At 35.2% G+C, this 21,492-nt stretch overlaps 1 protein-coding gene across 1 annotated transcript in view; it reads right to left on the bottom strand.

Annotated features, from left to right (window-relative positions):
* Positions 1–21,492, bottom strand: part of LOC150106355 (serine/threonine-protein kinase 10-like) — a 413,234-nt gene that overhangs the window by 267,291 nt on the left and 124,451 nt on the right. The window contains exon 8 of the mRNA XM_090393096.1: positions 19,729–19,852. Coding sequence (XP_090249222.1) covers positions 19,729–19,852 — 124 coding nt within the window. The remainder of the gene's footprint in view (positions 1–19,728; positions 19,853–21,492) is intronic.

Below are 21,492 nucleotides of genomic sequence, written 5' to 3'. Positions count from 1 at the left end.
TTACAAGGTAAGCAGAGAATAGCTTTCTAAAACAGTACAATCATATGGGATAAATGGAACATTATACAGAGCAATGGATAGTCTATGTTTAAGTAGTAAGTCAGCAATTAGAATTAAAGAATTGAAGGAAATACATTATGATTTGATGTAAAATCAGGTATAAGACAAGGGTGCACACTATTCTTTCCCCTCCCCTCAACTTAGTTCTTTGCTTTATGCAGATGATGTACTCCTTAATACATCAGTGCAGATCTCCAGGATTCTCTAAGCAAATGAATAATAGCTATAGCAAATCTGGAATGAAAAACACCAAAACTACAAAAATAGGCAGAAACATTGCACACACACAACTGCATTCTAAATGTAGAGATTATAGAAGCAAACTATTTCAGCTATTTTGGCACAATTTTTAGTGATGATGGCAAATTAAATATGGAAATAGACAAACAGAATAAGCCAAGTTGGTAAGGTGGGGAGCCAGATGAATAAATTTATATGGAATAAAAGAGAAATCAACCAAAACAGTAAAATAGTAGTATTTTAGTGTTCAAAGCAGTTCTAAGTTAGTGACGTGAGTGTTGGGTTAGAAATAAAGCACTTGATCAAAGAAAGAGTCCACAGATATGAGAGTTCTGAGAAAACTCAGGGGAGTCCTGAACAGATGGCATTAATAGCAGAATCATATTAAAAATGATATTAGGAGGGGCTAATCTAAGTTGGTCACTTAAACAGAAGAGAGGAAAGGTTAGTAAAATGGGTGTTTGATGTCAAGATAGCACGATAAAGACCCAGAGGAAGACTGAGATGTAGATGGATTGATTCAATCAGAAGCACCTTAAAAGATTGAAATGTTAGATATGACAATATTGGAATACTGAGATGTAATTTTCTGGAGGAAAATTGTTGATAGGAGATTAATAATAATGCAAAAATTAATTATGTAATGCTATCATAATAAGTTGTACATTCTTTGAGGGTACATATCAGGAAATTGATGTTGGGGATAATGAATGATTAGATTATTCACTTTAGGCAACACTGAATACAGATGATGAATGTTGTAATAATAAACAGAAGGTTTTCTTGAAATCAAGTGGCAATTACTGAAGCAGTACAAAAAATTGTGCTGATGACTATAAGTTTAATGGCATATCACGACATAAAGTAAAAGAAGCAAATACTTCATTACTAACATTCTGCCTCGAGTTACTAATGCTTCTCAAGGTTAGACGATCACATATTAACAAAGGCACAGTGCAGATATATTCAAGCCAACATTCTGATCTCTTGAGTGCATCCTCTGCATGCAGTTAGGATTACCTGATTTTTGTTACTTTTAGCAGAATCGTCTGGATCCTTGGCAGCTTCTTTGCAGCCAAATTTATTTCAATTAGGAGTGTTGTGAAGAACATTTGGCTTCTGGATTTTCTGAATGATTACTTATAATCAGATTCAAAAAGAAATAAATAGTCAACTTGTGTCTAACATACAGAGGCTGATTATTCAAGACCTCAAATATTTAAACAAGTGCTTTAATCCAGCAAAGATAGCATATTTATGTACAGATATGATGAAATTATTTTTATTTGGTAAAATTTTTTCCATAGCACAGTGTTCAGTACTTTTTCATTGGATCTTTAGTTACACTATAGAGATCTAAATATCATATGCTGCCAGCTTTATTTAAGCAGTCAATTTAATTTCTGCAAATTACACTCCACACAGAATTTCATCAATAACATAATATAGTAAATAACAGCTTCACACATGTGAAAGAGAACTAAATAGAATTTATTACTCCTATCATATATTGCTCAATATGTCATGAGATTCATTCAGAGAGAAAGCAGAAAAACTGGCTACAATTTTTATTTAAATTATGAATACAAGAGTGAATAATACAGCATGCATATACTATCACTTTCTCTGTCGCAGCTGCACAAGTACGAGAAAACACTATTAGAGTCCCAGAGAAGTAAGTACAGTTGCATAATTTAAATTAAAAAATCACTTCCCAAAACTTAGAGATAGGCATACAATTTATCCGATTAAGATTAGAATGGCAATGTAGGGCTTCACACGATTCAAGAAATAGACCCAAATTTGAACCTATTGTATGCAGCATCTTGATTTGGTTCCAATGAACTCTGTCTAGTGCCGATGGCACAAGAAGCTAGACGAACCTTCCGATTCCAGAAATTCCTATCAAATATTGATATTCTTGGAGTCTAACTGTAGCAGAATGGCAAGTCTGTCCAAAGTAGCAAAGATGACAAGAACAAGCTATATGATAAACACAAGGCAAGGATAGATAATATATCTTTGGTAGGTGTAAAAAAAATTTCCAGGCTGGTTTTAAGGTGGTATACAGATTATATTTGTGAAGAGTCCTTGACTAGTTGTTCAGAAATTTCTTTAAGGTAGGATATGCGAATCCTCTTAACACCAGATTGCAATCTTGGAAAGAGAGATGATAATTGTCAATTATTTTCTGTATCGAGTGTTAAGTAATAGAGCAAGTTTTATTTTATTAAATTCTTCTAGAAAATAGAAGAGACTCTGAAGAACAAATTGTGCCTGATTGGTGCACAAGGCTTTTGATACCTATTTTTTTGTGAAGGATGATGATGTGAAGCTACGTGAATATATCTACCAGTAAAGGTAGATACATTCATGCTTCCTATAAACAGAAAATTCAATACAGTAAACCCTCGATTTAATGGACTTTGGATTTAACAGACAAATTTTCCGGTCCTTATTTCACATGTGAAAATTAACACCCTGTCAATTTTAAAATACTTTTAACCAAGATTTGCTTGTAATTAAATTAACAGGTTATTTTTTGTTATTAATTTCCTGTTTTTTTTTTTAACAAATTTTGGCGAATAAGCTATCATATGTTGGAAAAACACTGTAGTAATTTAGCTGACATAAATGAGTCACCGCTCATAAAACATGTTTGGCGAATGATCACAAAAATCGCGTAATTGGTTCTTTTGTCATGTGGCGCGACTTTCTACGGCAGTTTTAATACTGCTGGACGATTTTCGTCCTAGTACATATTGTACTACGTACTAGGACGACTTGCATTAGCTCACACTAGTAATCGCTGATATTTTTATAGTTTATTATATTCGGCATGAAACTCTCTGATTCCAATCTTTGAGTTTCTTATTCGGTTTTAAAACAATGTAGGATTAAATATCCCCCTAATTTAAATAACATTTTAAATTAGTTTTCATTATTTCACAGCCCCCTCAATAAAAATAACAGTCCCCAAGGGGCCATGGCCCACAGTTTGGGAAGTGCTGCTCTAACTGTTCCATAAAGTAATCAGTTAAAGGAGGTGATATAGGATTACTCATTGCAGTACCCTCAATTTGTTGAAGCAGTTTATTGCACCAAGTAAAATAACATACATTGATGGTTAACTTAAATAACCTAATGCTGTTATCAGGGAAATCTACATGTAAAAGTTGCAGAGTTTCTTGAAGTTATGTTTGTAAACAGAGAAACTACATCAAAAGAAATCATTATTTTAGATTCTTGAAAATGAAGACCTTCAATTTTTTTTCTTTGAAATCAAAATTATTTTTTGATACAATGGAGAATTTTATGGAGCATTTAGAGCATCAGATTTCTAACACAATTTCACAATCTTGCATTTGGCTACATTTTGTGGATGATATCTTTACAATGTGATATTACTCTGAAACAGAACTACTTCAATTTCCAGACAAAACTAACTCCTCATACATTCACATTAAGTTCTGCATTGAGTGTGAATCTACAAGTATCATACCTTTTTAGATAATCTAATACATCTAACTCTGCTGACAATATTGAATTTTTCTGTTTACAGGAAGCCATCCTTCACAGGTAGATACTTTCAGGCAGCTTAGAATCATCATCATCATTCTTCACAAAAAATAGGTATCAAAAACCTTGTGCACCAAGCAGGTACAATTTGTTCTTCAGAGTCTCTTCTATTTTCTAGAAAAATTAAATGAAATAAAACTTGCTCTATTACTTAACACTCAATACAGAAAATAATTGACAATTATCATCTCTCTTTCCAAGATTGCAATCTGATGTTAAGAGGATAACATATCCATATGGGATAAGAGGATGGCTGATGGACAGATATCAAATAGTATATGGGGGATGTGTGTCTGCAAGATTTAAGGTAACCAGTGGTATTGTAAAATTCGATGCAGTGTAAATTTTTTCCATTTTTTACTTGCATCGACATTTACAGGGGTCACATCCAAAATTCACAAAGGTAAACTTTGTTATTGTAAATAGAATACTAAAGGCCTATGTATAAAGCATAAAGGGAATTAGCTTGCTCCTCACATAAACAGAGAATGTTAAAATGGTAAAGCCAAGAGCAATGCCTTGCCATTGGAATGTTATTTGAAGTTAGAACTCTGATTGTAGTGAAAGAGAACTCTTTTGTTTACAAGTTCAGCCTAAGACGACCTTCAAGGTCAGTAGAGAAAGGGGCGGCATGAATCAAACATCAAACAGCAAAAATGTTAGATCAAAAGAGTCACAAGGAAATATTTGGGGGGTTTCAATCCTTAACGCAAGATTTCAAAAAAGACTGAATATAAGGCATGGATCTTCAACCATGAAGGATCGACATTTTGGCTAGAACACACGGAAATCTGAAGGAGGAAAATGAAGAGAAATAGGTTGATCTGCCGCAACGTCCAATATCAACAATGACAGTTATCAGAAGCGATTAGCCACAGAGGAATCAAGCCAAGCCAGACCAGATGCCTTGTCGTGTAGATGAATCTGCGTATGTGCCGACCACTGGAACCTTCACGAGAGTTTCGAAACAGCGGGAAATTGCATCCTAAATCCCGCCAACAGATCTGTGACGTGCCGGTGCTCCAAAGGTCTCAAAGGAAAGAAAATCCAAAAACCCAAAATGGAAAAGAATCTGAAGACTGAAACGAACTGCGTTAAAGAGAGGAAGAAATAATGTGAGTTAATTGTTACATGTTATTTTGTATGTGATGTAAGAGAACTATTTTAGATGGACAACTAAGTTTATAGTGATAAGATATATATATATATATGTCTGAGAGTAATTTGATGCAAATTTATGGTTTGAATTTTTATGTGTGTAGACCAAAGCATAGCTATTTCCAAGCTAGTGATTGGGCCAAAAGTTTAATTGTAATTATAAGGAATCCTAAAGTTCTATGTTGCTAACATAGAACATAGAAGTTATGTTCTGTGATAATTAGTTTAAATAAGGAATCATAATTGCAGTTACAGTGATTCTTGTAAGTTCATTGCATATTCGCAGGAAATTACCATAAAAGTTTGTCATATTTAGCGTAACTTAAACTAAGGTTAGAAAGAGCAATTTTCCTATTTTGCATGTATTGTATATTCAAACTTAGTGTTTAATCAACGGGGTGCTTAAGAGTCAAAGCTATATAACTGAGAGGAGACCTCCACATAGCCTTTAAAGGAATGCAGAGAACCGACCAGGGCTTCTGACCCAATGTCCAATCCTCACCTTCTCGTGGTGCACCCTGTTGGGTATGTATCTACCTGGATACTGAACGAATGAGGATGGGTTAGCAATTTGGCATTTAGCTGACCAAATTGTATTCTTATTGGCTTAAACCAAAATACAAAATGAAGGTATAACATGACAAAATTTCATGCCGACTGGGGGATCGCTCGATTAAACAAGGTCCTCGTTGTTTTCACCAGGGAACCAGGGCGAATAGCGAAAAGTCAGCTACTGGAACAAATCTGAAAACAAACCCCAACTCAACATCACCAGAGTTAAAGATCGGTACTATCAACATAAGAAGCCTGAATGGCAAAGAAATGGAGCTAGCTGAGAAATTAGATAAGTACCAGATCGACATAATACGGGTGACTGAAACAAAAAAAGACAAAAACTGGTGAGATTTTTTTTAGCAATAAATACAAAATGTAATACTCAGGCAATGACAATCAAGGAAAAGAAAGAGTAGTCATAATATTCAACACTAAATACGAGGCTAATCTTCTTGAATGGCAGGCACAGTCTCAAGTACAGTGATGTGGGCAAATATGAGAATGGGGAACTGGACAATGACACTTATTTGTGCCTATGGTCCACAGAAGATTCTACTAAGGTAAAAGTGGAGCAATTTTTTGATGCTTTAGAAAAAGCATCTGAAACAATGAAAAAGAAAAAGTTGGTCCTTGTTGGGGATCTAAATAGCAGAGTAGGAAATGCTTGTCAAACATACAAAAATATTTTGGGAAAATTTGGAGAAAAGAGCAAAGCTAATAATAATGGCAAATACCTGTTGGATTTCTAGTCAGCACATGGACTGGTTATTACTAACACCATGTTCCAACATAAAAATGAGCACAAATTCACATGGAGAGAAGAGGCAAGGAATAAGAAAAGTCTCATTGACTATGTTATTGTTGATAATGATGTGTTTCTCTCTGGTGCAGGACACAAGAGTGTACAGAGGATTTGAAATTGGAAGTGATCACTATTTAATCTTGAGCAGGATAAAATTGAATTTCATATCGAAAAGAAGAACATATAAAAAAGTTTTAAAGCGAATAAAAGTTGAGCAGCTCTCAGATGTGAACTGTAGACTAAAATACACAAAGATTATTGAAAAAAAATTGAAAGAGTTTGAGAACAGGAACCAAACCTTGGAGATTCAGTGGCAAGCTTTGAAGAAAATCCTGATTGATTCAGCCAGAGAGGCATGTGGTGAGGTTGTCTGCAAGGATAAAAAAAATCAGAACTCCCTGGTGGACACAGGATGTTAAAGAGGCAGTGAAGGAAAAGAAGAAAGCATATCAAAAGTTCCTGACAAATAAGTCAGCTTGTGCTCTTAGAGATAAAGAGACAAATGTAAGAAAGCTAAATACTGTGTAAAACTAGACTAAACAAAAGTCATGGAAGGACTTTGGCAAGAACATAAAAAATAAATATCAAGAAGGAGGCAAAATATTCTGGAGGTTGTTGAAGAAGCTTAGAAATGGAGGAAAGAGTGCTGTAAAAGGAGTTAGAGATGATAAAGGTTACACAAAAACTGGAGAAAAAAAGAGATCCTTGAAGTATGGAGTAATTACTTCGAAAAATTGGTAAACAAAACAATTAGTGACAGCACAGCAGTAAGAAACATTCAACAGGAATGCAGTCAGGAATACACATCCATACTTGAAGTAGAAAAAACCATCCAAGGCTTGAAATGTGGAAAGGCAGCAGGAGTAGATGATATTTGACCAGAAATGCTGAAGTATGGTGGTATAAAAGTCTTAATAGGGGCTTCACTGCATAGTTCAGAAGGCCTGGACAAAGGGACGAATTACCAGTGACTGTGGTAGAGCTCTCATAGTACCCATATATAAAAAGGGAAATAAAACTGAATGTGAGAATTACAGAGGTATTTCCCTACCGAGTGTTCCTGGCAAGATTTATACCAGTATACTTGAGAAACAGTTGAGAAGAATTGTGGAAGAAAAGCTTGGTGAAGAACAAGGTGGATTCAGGCCAAATAGAGGCTGTCAGGATCAGATCTTCACTTTACGACAAATAGTTGAGAAAGCATGGGAATATAACAAAGATCTCTATTTAAGTTTTGTAGATCTGGAAAAGGCATATGACAAGATGCCAAGAGAAGCTATTCAATGTGCTACAGTTATATGGTGTCAATGGGACATTATATCAAGCAATACTTAGTCTTTATTTGAGTTCAAGTCAGTAGTTAGAACTGAAAGTACAGGAAGGTTGTTTAATGGTAAATCTGTTGTGAGACAAGGTTGTACATTATCCCCTCTGTTATTCATTATCTATATGGATCACATTATGAAGGAAAGTGGTATTAAACATGATATCAGAATTGGAGATGTTAATGTATGCTCTTTGCTTTATGCAGACGATGTTATACTTGTAAATAAATCTGCAACAAGTTTGCAAGATTCCCTGACTAAATTGAATAACTGTTGTAATAGATATGGTATGAAGGTCAGCAATAAAAAGACAAAGACAATGAAAATAGACAGAATCATTGAAAATGTCAACTGTGTTGTGAATGGAGAACCTGTGGAACAAGTAAAACATTTCAGCTACTTAGGCACGATTTTTAGTGAAGATGGTAAATTAAATATGGAAATAGACAACAGAATCAAAAGCCTAAAAGAAAGGAGACAACAGAATCAACTAAGCTGGTATGGTAGGAAGTCAATTGAATAAATTCATATGGAATAAGAGAGAAATTAGTCAGAACACTAAATTAGCTGTATACAAGACAGTGTTCAAACCAGTTTTAACTTATGGATCTCAGAGCTGGGTCAGAAGTAAAACACTTGACCAAAGACTAGAGAGCGCAGATATGAGTTCTGAGAAAGATTAGAGGCGTGAACAGATGGCATCATTGGCAACATCATATTAAAAAGGAGGATATTAGGAAAGAACTAAACATTGTCGGCATCCAGGAATGCATTTATTTGAGCTAATCTCAGGCAGTATGGCCACTTAAACAGAATGGGCGAGGAAAGATTAGCAAAGCAAATGTTCTCTGTCAGGTTCGCAGGAAAATGACCCAGAGGAAGACCAAGATATAGGTGAATTTATATGGTACAAAGTGCCTTAGACGATAGAAATATAAGATCGGATAATGTTGGAGTCTTGACAAGTAACAGACTGATTTGGAGGAAAATTGTAGATAGGAAGTTAGTAATGATGTAAATTTTTCATGTAGTACTATCATATCCTGTACACCCCTTGAGGGTATATGTCAGGAATTTGATGATGGTGTTTTAATAAACATGCTTGTTATTTATATCCAAGGAGTGCTGCATGATCTTAATGTGCAATGCACTGTTTCCAAATAAACTTGATCCTGTGAGCGGGGAATTAAATGATAGATAAGATAAGGAGCACATAGAAAGCCACGACTGTAATTTAATTAAGAGAGGATTAGTATTAGCTAAAGACCTACTGGAAGTACTGCTATTTCTTATACCAAGTCGGGATCCCTAGTGGCACAATCTTTAAACAAAAAAAAATTTGCAGTGCTCTCAGGTATAAGAATATAATCACCAAAAGTTGAGTAAGAGATGACAGGAAGAATAAGAATTTAATACAGTATAAGGAGGGGAAATAGATACACAGAAAATAATAGCTAAAGAATCATTTTATATAGAGCGCAGACAGAAAATATTACAATGGAGTAGTAAGAACCAGAAATGTTTATAATAGTACAATATAGTAAAATAGCCTCCGTTTACAGTGTACTACAAGGATCAGTCCTTGGGTCACTGTTATTCAATATTTATGTTAATGACACTGGAAAGAATTTGACGGGTGACAGGTATTTGCTGACGATGCAAAGATAAGTAGGATAATCAGGAATGCTGCTGATATGCAGTACTTGAGAATGATTTGAATAGGCTGGAATTATGGTCATGGGAAAATAAATGTCGGTAAATGCAAAGTCATGCACTTTGGTGTGATTAGATATCCAATGTCGTACTATATTGATGGGACTATGCTAGAAAAAACTAATCAGGCTTGGGTCATCTTGGAGTGTTAGTAGATAGGAAGTTGAAGTTCAGGGATGTAGCAAAGACTGCAAATGTAACTCAAACGATAATTGCAACGATGAAACAAACTTTCACATGCAAAGATAAGGAGGTCATTTTGCCTCTTTACAAGGCCTTGATAAGACCTCACTTCACTGACATAGCTAGAGCTGTTGCCGCCTGGGGAAGTCCCTGAATTTTCCACCCCTCTCAATACACACCAAAAATATTACAAAAAGTCTAAACGACATATAGGGAAATAAATTAAAACACTATGTTTATTTTTGAAGTAAAACTTTAATTTCAACATTCTAAAATGTTATTTTTCTTGCTTTTCTGTTAGCAAAATCATCAATGACATTGACGAAGTCTATTTCATAGTAATGTAGGTAATTCTTAATCAAATTTTATTTAGAAAAGCTCCTCTCACAACTAGTAACACTTACAACAATTGTGAGGAAAATTCGCAGTAGCATTACAATATTTGGAACTGAGTTCTCGAGACACTGTATTTTAGAATTAACTGCAAAAGTTCAAAGGGTTCAAAGTGCCGTCTGGGGCAAACCGTCCCCTCTGCACCTCCCCTAGCTATGCCACTGCCTCACTTGGACTGTTGTGCACAGGTCTGGTCTCCTGGTTTCCATTATGATTCTGATTCAGTAGAGAGAGAGAGAGTGCAAAGGAGAGTGTTAAAATGTTATTTATTAGGATTGCTGATTATGAAAGCAGATTGAAAATTTGTCAACTAATAAACAGGAGAAAGAGAGGTGATATGATTGAGACTTATAAACTCCCAAAAGAGTCATATAGGCTGTCATACAATATTCCAGTTGATGGAATTTTTCATTTTATGGAGGGTGGGGAAAGGACAAGAGGAAGCTGAGATCTAGATTTTTCTCTCATAGAGTGGTGCACGATTGGAATGGATTGTCATCAGATGTGTGTACAAGCAGTATGAATGAATTGGAACATCTATCTCCACATTTCCAGCAGGGTTGGAAATGTGGTGATAGATGTGAAAGAATTGTGGGTAAAACAAAGGCATGTGAGTTTAAAACCCAGGTTTCAAGGGTGGGCTGAGAATTTTTTTAGGAAGAAGGTGAAAGATAGAAATTTTGGGGAAAGGAGAAGGACAGAATATGATGAAGCAAGATTAGGGGTGAGAGTATTGGGGGTGTGAGCCATTTCGACTGTGTGTTGTCTTCGGAGCTCGTGGGAAAATTGGCAGCTATTTCATGTCGGCTTGGTGTTTTTGTCTTGAGTGTATCTCTGTTGTTTTCTATTGGTTGGAGTTGTGACCTAATTTTTATGCTTCGAAGCTTTGAACTCACAGAGATTATATAGGGGCAGTGAACATTTATTAATTTTTGTCACATTTCATGACTATTGTTTGTTTCCCTGTATGTTAACTGATCAACAAAATCATAATAGTAAACATACAGGAAAATGAAACAATGCTTAGAATTCGGAAACAATATCCATAAAATGTGACAAAAACTCAATAAACGTTCCCTGCCCCTATATAATCTGAAAGTTGGAAGCTCCAAAAAATAAAAATTAGGTCACAACTCCATCCAATAGAAAACAACACAGATACACCCAAGACAAAAACACCAAGCCGACATGACATAGCCTCCACTTTTCCCACAAGCTTCAAGTTTCAAGGATGGGCTGAGAATTTTTTGGGAAGGTGAAAGGCTATGTCACGTAGGCTTGGTGTTTTTGTCTTGAATGTATCTGTGTTGTTTCTATTGGTTGGAGTTGTGACCTAATTTTTATGTTTCGGAGCTTCGAACTCGCAGAGATTATATAGGAACAGTGAACGTTTATTGAGTTTTTGTCATATACGTGGCATGCCTTTGCCAAAGATCAAAGGCATGCAACAGAAAGAGAGGTGGCCTCAGGCAGTCGAGTGCTCACGGCACATGGCGGAACATGGTCAGAAGAAAATCGGAAACAAACGGTATGAAGCTAGATCCACGTGGGTGAGGTGCTATGCATTAGGCGAGTTACGAAGGTTACAGTGATTACCAGTAGGGGAGATAGAAATAAAAGGGTTAGGAACCCCCCTCTCGAATATTTTTTTTCTTCCCTTGGCTGGTGGTCGGAGGTCATCTGGCAGATAGAAAGTTGCACGGAGGAGCAGCTCTGTCCCGAAGTGCTCGGACTAGGAACAGCAGTAAGCTATGTTCAGAGTCTGGTGAGTGATAGCAGGAAATGCCGTCCAAGTGCTGGTGATGTTATAAGCTCCTGATTGTATGATGAAGGAGTACATCTCTGTTCGTGTATCTGCAGTCCTTGGAAACACTCAGCATCTAGGTAGCAGACATCGTGAAGGAGAAATCACCCAATGCCACGATTATGCCTGGAACAAGTCAGTCATGCCAGAATTGTGTGAAATCACAGAATGATTGGAGAATCCAAGGTACCTCATCGTTTAAGTGAACAAGAAGGAAGATCGACCGGAGGAAGGCAGTCCAAATTGATGGAATAAGTATGAAAAGCCTTAGTGTATGGTAACATTAAAATTTCCTTTGTCTATGCTATGTGTGCAACTTACTATGGTGTTAAGTGAAATTAAGAGACATTAAGGATCGAGGACTTTGATTTATTTAGAGCAGGACTGTAGCATGTTAACATTAGAAAGTACAGTGAGTTAGCTCATATACAGGTTAATTTAATGTGTATGCTTTAGAGAAAGCTAAGATGAATTAGTCTGAGTAATGAGATATATAATGAATGTTTATTGAAAAAATATTACTCAGGAATAACCATCTTTGTGAATGATTTATTAGGAATGCTGGTTTTGATATTCTTATTTCATTAAGGATACTTGCAATCTTATCTGATTAGTATTGGAATTTAGTATGAATGTTAATTGTATTGTAAATGTGTTAATATGCTTAATAAACCTTTGCTATTTTTAAATCTAAGCGTCTGAATTCTAGAATCCGATGCACCACTTGTAAAAGGTTCGAATATGAGCGGGGAAGAATAAGTTACATTGTGGATCATGACTGCAAAACAATAGTCACTTGTGTACATCTTGAAATCACTTATTGGTTAAGATAACTTTATTTAATCTAACTGTTTTAGGTGGCACAGCAAAAAAAATAAATATTCCTAGAGCTCTATGAGAAGATAGATTTCAAGAACTCTGCCATGTTGGTTTTTGGCTCGCTCCTGAGGCAATCCCTTTGTGTCTTGGAGGTATCATGTGACTCTTTAGGGAAGATTGGAAGTATAGAATACAAAATTTACAGTTTAAGAGATTGGGACACAACAATATAGTATCTTCAGAGAAGACAAAAGGAACAGGGTGGAGGGGGGAGATGTTGATGATAGCAGAGGAATTAAAGCCAAAAAGAGTAGAAGTACATCATGGGGACAGGGATTCAGAGAGCAGTTCATTTGACGTTGTCTGGTGTAAGACAGAGACCAACAAGATTAAAAAACAGTAGTCCCCACCATTAATATGCAGGGGATACATTCCAAGACTCCCAATGGATGCCTGAAACCACAGATAGTACCAAACCCTATATATATTATGTTTTTTTCTTCCTATACATACCAATGATAAAGTTTAATAGATGATCCATGATGATGTCAAGTTAGATGTTAGGAGCAGACTATGTCAATGGTTGGAGATCCTCAATAGTTGTAGGCTTTTTTGCCAAAACCTCTTGGAAGAAGATTGTAATCAGAAATTGTCTCTTTCTTTTTAACTCATCAAAGTGTTGCTACAGAGGTTGTAATCCTTCGGTGATCATACGGCGACTTTAATGCTGCATTCCATGTGAGAATCATATTCCATAATTTTTTATCCTTTAATGCGTGTGCAATTCAAAACATTTTGGCAAATTTCAGTAATGTCCACATTGCTGGTTCTGTTTCAATTTTTTTCTTCATCTTCCTATTCCTCTGTAGATGACTCAACAAGTTCTTCCACTTCTTCATCAAGCATGTTGGCAAATCCTTCTCCACCAACTGAATGATTTTAATTCATCCATTGCAGCTTTGATGAATATTATTGTATCAGCAATAGTGAAAGATTTCAAGCACTGTATTATGTCTAGATTAGGGTCTGCATCAATTGCTGATCAGATGTGATCAGTCAGGTGGGTGTATGTGGCCTTGACAAACTGAATGATGCCCTGGTCAAGGTGCTGAAGCAATAAGGTTGTATTTGGAGGCAAAAATACAAACCATGACATTTTCATTTCCATAGCAAACAGATTCAAAATGACCAGGTGCAGTGTCTATTATTAATAGGACTTTAAATTCCAACCCCTATTCTTCCAAGTATTTTTTCATTTCGTGCATGAAGCACTGGTAGAAACAGTCCATAAACAAGATGGCTGTCTCTCATGCTTTCTGATTATGTTGCCAGATAATTGGGCAGATATTTTTTTGTTTTTGAGAGCATGTGGGTTCTTTGCTGTGTACACTATGCCTGGCTTTATCATATGCCCTGCAGTGTTGCCATAATAGTACCAGAGTTAATCTGTCCTTCTATGTTGTATGCCCTAGTGTTTCCTTTGCACTTTTATGAATGCAATTTCTATTGCACATCTTCCAGAAGGGCCCAGTTTCATTGCAGCTGAAGACTTGCTTTGGGTGATATCTTTTCTCTTTCATCAACTTCTTCAATTCTGCCAGAAATGTGGCAGCAACTTCTTCATCGGCAGGCACAGCCTCTCTAGTAATTTTTATATTTTTCAGTCCAAACCTATTCTTGAATCTGTGTAACCATCTCTTACTTCCAGTAAATGGCAAGATGTCATGATCGCTTGATAAAGTATCTATATAGACTCAATGCTTTCTAATGCAACATGTTTTCTGTTTGTGTCTTCCACCCACAAATTTAATGCCTTTTCTATCTTAACTAAGCACTTATCGTGCACCGTGGCAGTAACTAATGCAGCTTGAGGTACAACAGCAAAACTAGCATGAATTTCTTTAAAAGAAGCACTTCACAGCTTCTCTTTCACATATCCAAATTGCCAACATCACTACTCTTGCGCTTTGGAGCCATTATTAAGTAAAATAAGGATTACTTGAACACAAGCACTGCAATACCATGACAGCTGAACTCATAACCGAGACGGCTACTAAGTGATTAATGGGTGGGCAGCATACAGTACATGGATATGTGAGATGTGATTCACATCCTGGGCGAGATAGAGCAAGATTTAATTATGCTACTCAGAACAGCATGCAATTTAAAACTTGTGATTATTTCTGGAATTTACCATTTAATATTTTTGGACAGGGGCTGACCTTGGGCAACTAAAGCCGTGGATGGATGAAAGTTTATTTTGCACTTGATTAGAATACAATAAATTTAGTTTAATCCTTTATCCAAGCGTGAGCAAACAAAGTTTGCACCTGAAAATATCTTCAGGACTGAGGTAAGGTAGCACAACACCAGGCAACTTGTAGCAAAGGTGGACCAAGCTAACATCACTCCTATATCAGTATCTCCCATAATGCAATCTTGCGAATATGTATAATGTTATGCATTAAGGGAAGGGTCACTACCCAGACCGGTTTCGGCCTTTATTGAGGTTTTGTCAGTGGGAGGCAGGCCCAGAAGTGGAGATACCAAGGCAGAAGCAATGGAGAGGTCATCTTTACCTATAGGGGATTGCCAAAAGGTGTGCCACCTTATTATTAAATTACTCTGGATTTAGAGAAAGATGTTTATTTTGCACTTGGTTAGACTATAATAAATTTAGTTTAATCCTTTATCCAAGTGTGAGCAAACAAAGTTTGCACCTGAAAATATCTTCAGGACTGAGGGTAAGGTAGTACAACACCAGGCAACTCGTAGCAAAGGTGGACCAAGCTAACATCACTCCTATCTCAGTATCTCCCATAATGCAAAACACATCTTGCGGATATGTATAATGTTATGCATTAAGGGAAGGGTCACTACCCAGACTGGTTTCGACCTTTATTGAGGTCTCGTCAGTGGGAGCCAGGCCCAGAAGTGTAGATACCAAGGCAGAAGTAATGGAGAGGTCATCATTACCTATAGGGGCTGCCAAAAGGTGTCCCTCAGTCCTGAAGATTTTCAGGTGATATTCTGAAGATATTAACAAACCACTACAAAAACTACTATCTCCTCTAACCATTTTTCTTGAGTGAAGAATTACACTTTCTGGAGTCTAAAAAGTCAAGTCACAACCAATCCTGTTAGTCGATTGTGCCATTGTTAATATATCATGTCAGCTGTTCTATTTGTGTTATAATTCCTGTCAGCTTCACCATTTCTGTTATATCTCTATAAAGAGACTGTTTTTACACTGAGTATTAGGTAACTATACAAGAGTTCAATCTGACTGGTGCAACGACATTTAACTCTATTACTTTCAGAATCCAAAAAATGATTGACTCGAGACCAAATTAAAAAAATATACATTTAATGAAACTATAAACTTTATATACATTGCAAATAAAATTAAATTAATAACCATAAAACTATTTGAATCCAGGGTCTTCTTAATAGAAACTATACTTTGAGATCTCCATTATCTTTAAAGGAATATTTTCATTCTCTCTCATTGACTCATATTATTCTTGTAGATAGGCTTATACGTTGGTAACACACGACTATTAAATTATTTCAGGAATTTACAATGTATACTGGAATATTAATTAAAAGAAACTTTAATAAATACTTCCTATATTTCGGCAATGTCACATCGCCAGCTTCATGGGAACATACAACTATGACATGTGCACGCAGGCACTACAGAAAAGTGCCCTCTAGCAGGCTATATTGGGTTGTCTTGGCTGTTGGGCCGAAGTTCTCAAGATGCAAGCTTCCAAATTTGGGCAGTCTCATGCACCCAAATTTATTGAGGTTTGGAAAGTTTTTTTGAGCTGAAGCTGATTCCATGAACAATCGTTTGTATTTAAATTTGCTGCAGTGTAATAACATGGCTTTCTTCCAACGTATTCTGTGGTGGGTATCCAGAGCACGGTCTGCAAGCCCAGAGTGGCTGTATTGGTGAAACCTAACGTAGTCTTTGCTCCAATATCCTGCCTGTTTGGCCAAAGTAGGATAGTTTACAGCAGCAAGGGACCTGATATACTCCAGGTAGGTCTAGGGGAAGTGGCTGGTTTTTGATGGAGCAGATAAGGGATGCCAATTTCTTATATGGTTTGTAACAAGAAGTCAGGTCATATTTTTTTAAGATTTTGGTTAACTTTTCAGAGGTGCCCCCCGGATATAGGGAATGGTGATGGATTTAGTGTAATTTTTGTTATGGGGGGGGGGGGGACTGCTTTTAATATTTTTTGGATTTTTTTGGGGGTTGTAACCATTGGCTAAGGAAGTGTTAAGGATGTGGTTTAGTTCAGTGGTTAGGGAATTGTCATTTGAACATATTAATTTTGCCTTGTTATATAGTGTTTTTATAACCCCATATTGTTGTGAAGGGGGGGGGGGGGGGGGGAATTGCTGGTGAATGTATCTTCCACATCATCAATGTAGCAAAGTCAAACAGTGGGTTTTTGGGGTCTGAGTTTAAGGCTTTCTCTTCAAAAGTCTCCATAAAGAAGTTGACCAGGAGTGGGGAGAGTGAAAAAAAAAAAAAAAAAAAGCCCAAGTTTTTACTCTAGCAATTAAGAAAAACTGAGCACTGAAACTGCACAATGTACACATCATAATATTGACTATGATTAATGGAACAAGATAGTGGCAACTGTCTGTAGTATTCTTGAGTTGCTTTGGTTTTTGTATGCCAGCTAGAAATTACACAGACTTAACTGGCCTTAGACTGTGGGTGTTGGTCTCTCTCTTTAGAAGTCTGGTTGACTCTACTCACAACCATCAAAGAATACATCTCGGCATTCTGTAGCAGTTACCTTGTTTACTGGAAGTATGATCAAGTTGATGGTCTAAAAGTAGCTTCTGAATTTATATCAGAAACATCATCATCATGCATATCAAGGATTTAGGCCTAGCGTGGCCTGTTCCAGCCTTAGAATCATCGTTGAATCGTCTAAGAGGACATCCTAATGGCTTGTAGTTTAAGATCTTGTTATCTTAAAGTACAAGCCATCTTGTTATCCATTACTTTAAGACTTGTTTTGGTAATCTTTCTATTTTCATTCTTTGAACGTGTTCCATCCATTTATGTTTATATTTTTTAATTTTTTCTATTACTGGTTCTTAGTTTAATTCTTTCATAATTTCTTTGCTTCTTTTGCGATCAAATAGGGTATACTTTGCAGTTTTTCTCATAAACTTCATTTCTGCTGTTATTAATCTTTGTCTTTTTGTTTTATTATCCAGATTTCACTTCCATACAATAAGACTGGTAGGGCTAATGTATTGTATACTTTTAGTCTGGTTTGTTTTTGAACTAGGTTTGGTTTAAATATAGAATTAATTACACCTGTTATTTTTAAATATTTTGCAATTTTTACGTTTATATCTTTTTTGTTTTCATATGTGACCATACATCATAAGTAGTTAAATGAATTCACCTGTTTCTAAGATCTTGTTATCTATTACTATCTTAGTTCTTGCTGGATCTTGTCCTTTAAAGGCCATAGTTTTTGATTTTTCTGTTGATATTATCATACCATAATCTTTGGCTACTTCATTTAGATCTAAAATAGTTTTCTGTAAGTTATCTTCAGAATTTGTAATTATTATTTGGTCGTCAGCAAAAAGGAGAGTGTTTAAGTTCACAGTAGGAGAAAGTTTAATACCTTGATGGAAATTTTATTCCATTTTATTATTATTTCATTTAGGTAAATATTAAAAAGAGTTGCTGAGAGGGGACATCCCTGCCGGACCTCTTGGTTTATCTTTCTCGTATATGATAGCTTGTGATTTAATCTTATTTGTATTTGATTATTTTCATATATACTTGTGATAGCTTTTAGGATATTATTTGGTATTTGTCTTTCTTTTAATATGTTAAATAATATGTTTCTTTTAACTTTGTCAAATGCTTTTTCAAAGTCAATAAATGCAATATGTGTTTCTAAATTGTATTCTCTTCTTTTCTCTATTATTAATTTTAGGCAAAAGGCAGGGTCTATACATGATCGTCCTTTTCGAAATCTATTCTGTACTTCTAAAATAAAGTTTTCGGAATATTTCATAAGTTTGCTATTTAAAATTCTGCTATATATTTTGTAACAGGAATTTAGTATGCTTTATATATAGTTTTAGGGTCATCTCTACTACCTTTTTTAAAGATAGGAATCACAATTGCTTTTTTCCATTCTATTGAGGGGTTACCAGTTGAATAAATTTTATTTAAAAATAATAGGAATCTTTCTTTGAATCTTGTTCCTGTACATTTATATAGTTCTGAACCTAGCTTACTTTCTCCAGGTGATTTTCCATTTCTTGTTTCTTTCAGGCTGATTTCTAATTCTTCTTTAGTTATTTCCTTTTCATTTTCATTAAATGTTTGCCAGTTGTCTTTTTTAAAATATTTATCAGTCCACAATTCTGTGTAGAAATTTAGAAATTCTTCTAATTTCAATTCGGTGTTTAATTTTATGTTTTCTTTAGTATCTGCATTTAAGTGTTTCAAAATCTTATATACATTGGGTCTTATTTTATATAAATTTTATTCAGAAACATATGCTTAATATATCATATTATGTGTTTCATTTTTGGACCATATTTTACCTATCTGCAAGTTTCAAATTAATGAATATGAGAATGAATTAAAGCTCTCTTGCTTTCTGTTAATTTTGGGGTAATGACTTACTTAATGTTTATCTACAATGATTACTAAGACTTTATGAAGAAAACACATTTTATATAAGTACACTGTATAAGTTGTTTGACTTAAAGTTTTTGAAAACTAACCTTTTAAAATGTATGCAGCATTGCATTTGTACTTAGGTATAGAGCATGAATTTGGCAATTCATGAAAGTCATATCACTACAATCCTAGATATTATAAAACTCCAGATAGATTCTACTAATAATAATTTTAGTAGATAAACATTATAATTTTAATTTTACAATAATTTTATTAATAATTTTAGTAGATACCACATTTCATATTCAGTAGTACAATTAGTAGTAAAATAATGACAATAAAATGTTATGTTATTTTAAAATATTAAAAAATAAAACTGAAAGCTTTATAATTATAAAAAATTATACTGTACCATAGTTATGTTTGTGTTCCAGCACTGTATCTTCAAGAGGTTCACTAAAATTAGAGAGATTATCTCCACCTACCTCACTCTCAATGCTTAAATGTGATGTGCGGCAAATATTAGACTTTGAGTCCTAAAAATGTTACAATAGCAGTTAATACATTACAAAATGCCAATTTTATGACTACTATAAAATCTACAGAAGACATTAATCAGAAATATGTATTACAGTAAATAAAGGTACTCAATATTCTGTCATAGTTTTGAGTAAGCTATTAAGCACACCGACTAACAATTTACTTTATTCCTGTTCGGCTCAGATCCCCCCCCCCCCTCCAACTTTAATGTTGAGCGATTGAAGTGTGGTTTTATGGTGTGCAAGGATAGCAACAGTCATACTGTGTTTATTTATAAATACTGAGTGGGTATTTATAAATAAATAAATAAATATTTATATATTTATTTATATTTTTATATATATTTATAAATAAATATAAATATTTATATATTTATTTATATTTTTATGTATATTTATAAATACATATAAACATTTCCTACACACAGATGGGTCATCAGCCCTCAGTAAATAAGAATGTATGAGATAACTGTAATCCATGCAGAACCTAGCAAGAACAACTTCTCTCCTCTTCCTACATTGAAAAGACTATCAATGCTTAATTTTTGGCTTAATCCCATGCAATTTGTTTGTCAGTGCTTCCTGCCAGGAGTATTGCCATTGGGCAATTAGCTTTGATTTTATAACTTGTGTGTAGTCAGTATAAGAGACTGTCAAACAGTATGTTTAAAAAGTATGAGATGATCTAGCAGCTGCATCTGTGCTGTCATTTCCCTTAATTCCAATGTGGTTGGGAATTCAACAGAACTGAACATCGAAATTAACAAACTTTATTTTATACAAGAGTTGAAGCATTTCACTAAGCACTGCATGTGGATTATACACCAGAGAGAAGATAGCTATAAAGAACTCACACTATGTTAAAAACCACTAGAATGACACTATTTCAGAGAAACCTGAACTACATACAACTCAATAGTACATAGACTTTCTTGGTCCTGATCCTACTTTTATGTGACTCATAGCCATAGATGGTTGGGAACCTATAATAAATTAGTATGGGGGGGGGGGGTTAAGAAATTTTTATTTATTTTTTTTTGTATTTTTTTATTATTTTACATAGTCTGTATACTCTGCTCTAGAGATAAAACATGGAACTTTGTCAAGCCTCCAAATAAGTGGGGCAGTGGTCTTACACTGGTTGATGAAATTCATCTCTAATCTAAAAAACAACAGAAACGTCTAAGCCCATGATGGGATTTGAACCTGCAGCCTACTGGCTGGAGAGAGGGTTCATTAATCACTCAGTCTTTTCAATAGGCTGGCTACTTTTGATCCTTTTGCATAGAAGTGATAATAAAAAAGTCTGTGATAAAATGAGCCAGGAATTTTGGATCATTCTTTGGTTATTGGGACCACCAGTGTAACCATATTGTTAGATGGTGGCACTCACTCCAGTTCATTACCAAGATTTTCTACTGAGATGAAATCATGATATGCACACATGCACAGTGTAGGCTACTTTTTCCACACCACTTTTTCTCAAATTATGTCACACAGTATTACCTGCAGTATGATCTGATAAGCTGGCAAGTTGAAAAATCGTGTCTGTTTCATAAAACTTCCATAATGCAGGGAACAGTGCATATCTGTTTGAATTTGTCCTTACAGATGTGGAAAGTCAGATAAACTTTCAA

This window comes from Typopeltis vanoorti, chromosome 5, assembly GCF_054136105.1.
Source record: "Typopeltis vanoorti isolate ZY-2024b chromosome 5, IOZ_Tvanoo_1.0, whole genome shotgun sequence".
Classification (NCBI taxonomy): domain Eukaryota; kingdom Metazoa; phylum Arthropoda; class Arachnida; order Uropygi; family Thelyphonidae; genus Typopeltis; species Typopeltis vanoorti.
Note: the sequence above shows the minus strand (reverse complement) of the source record. Positions and strands in the feature narration are given on the sequence as shown.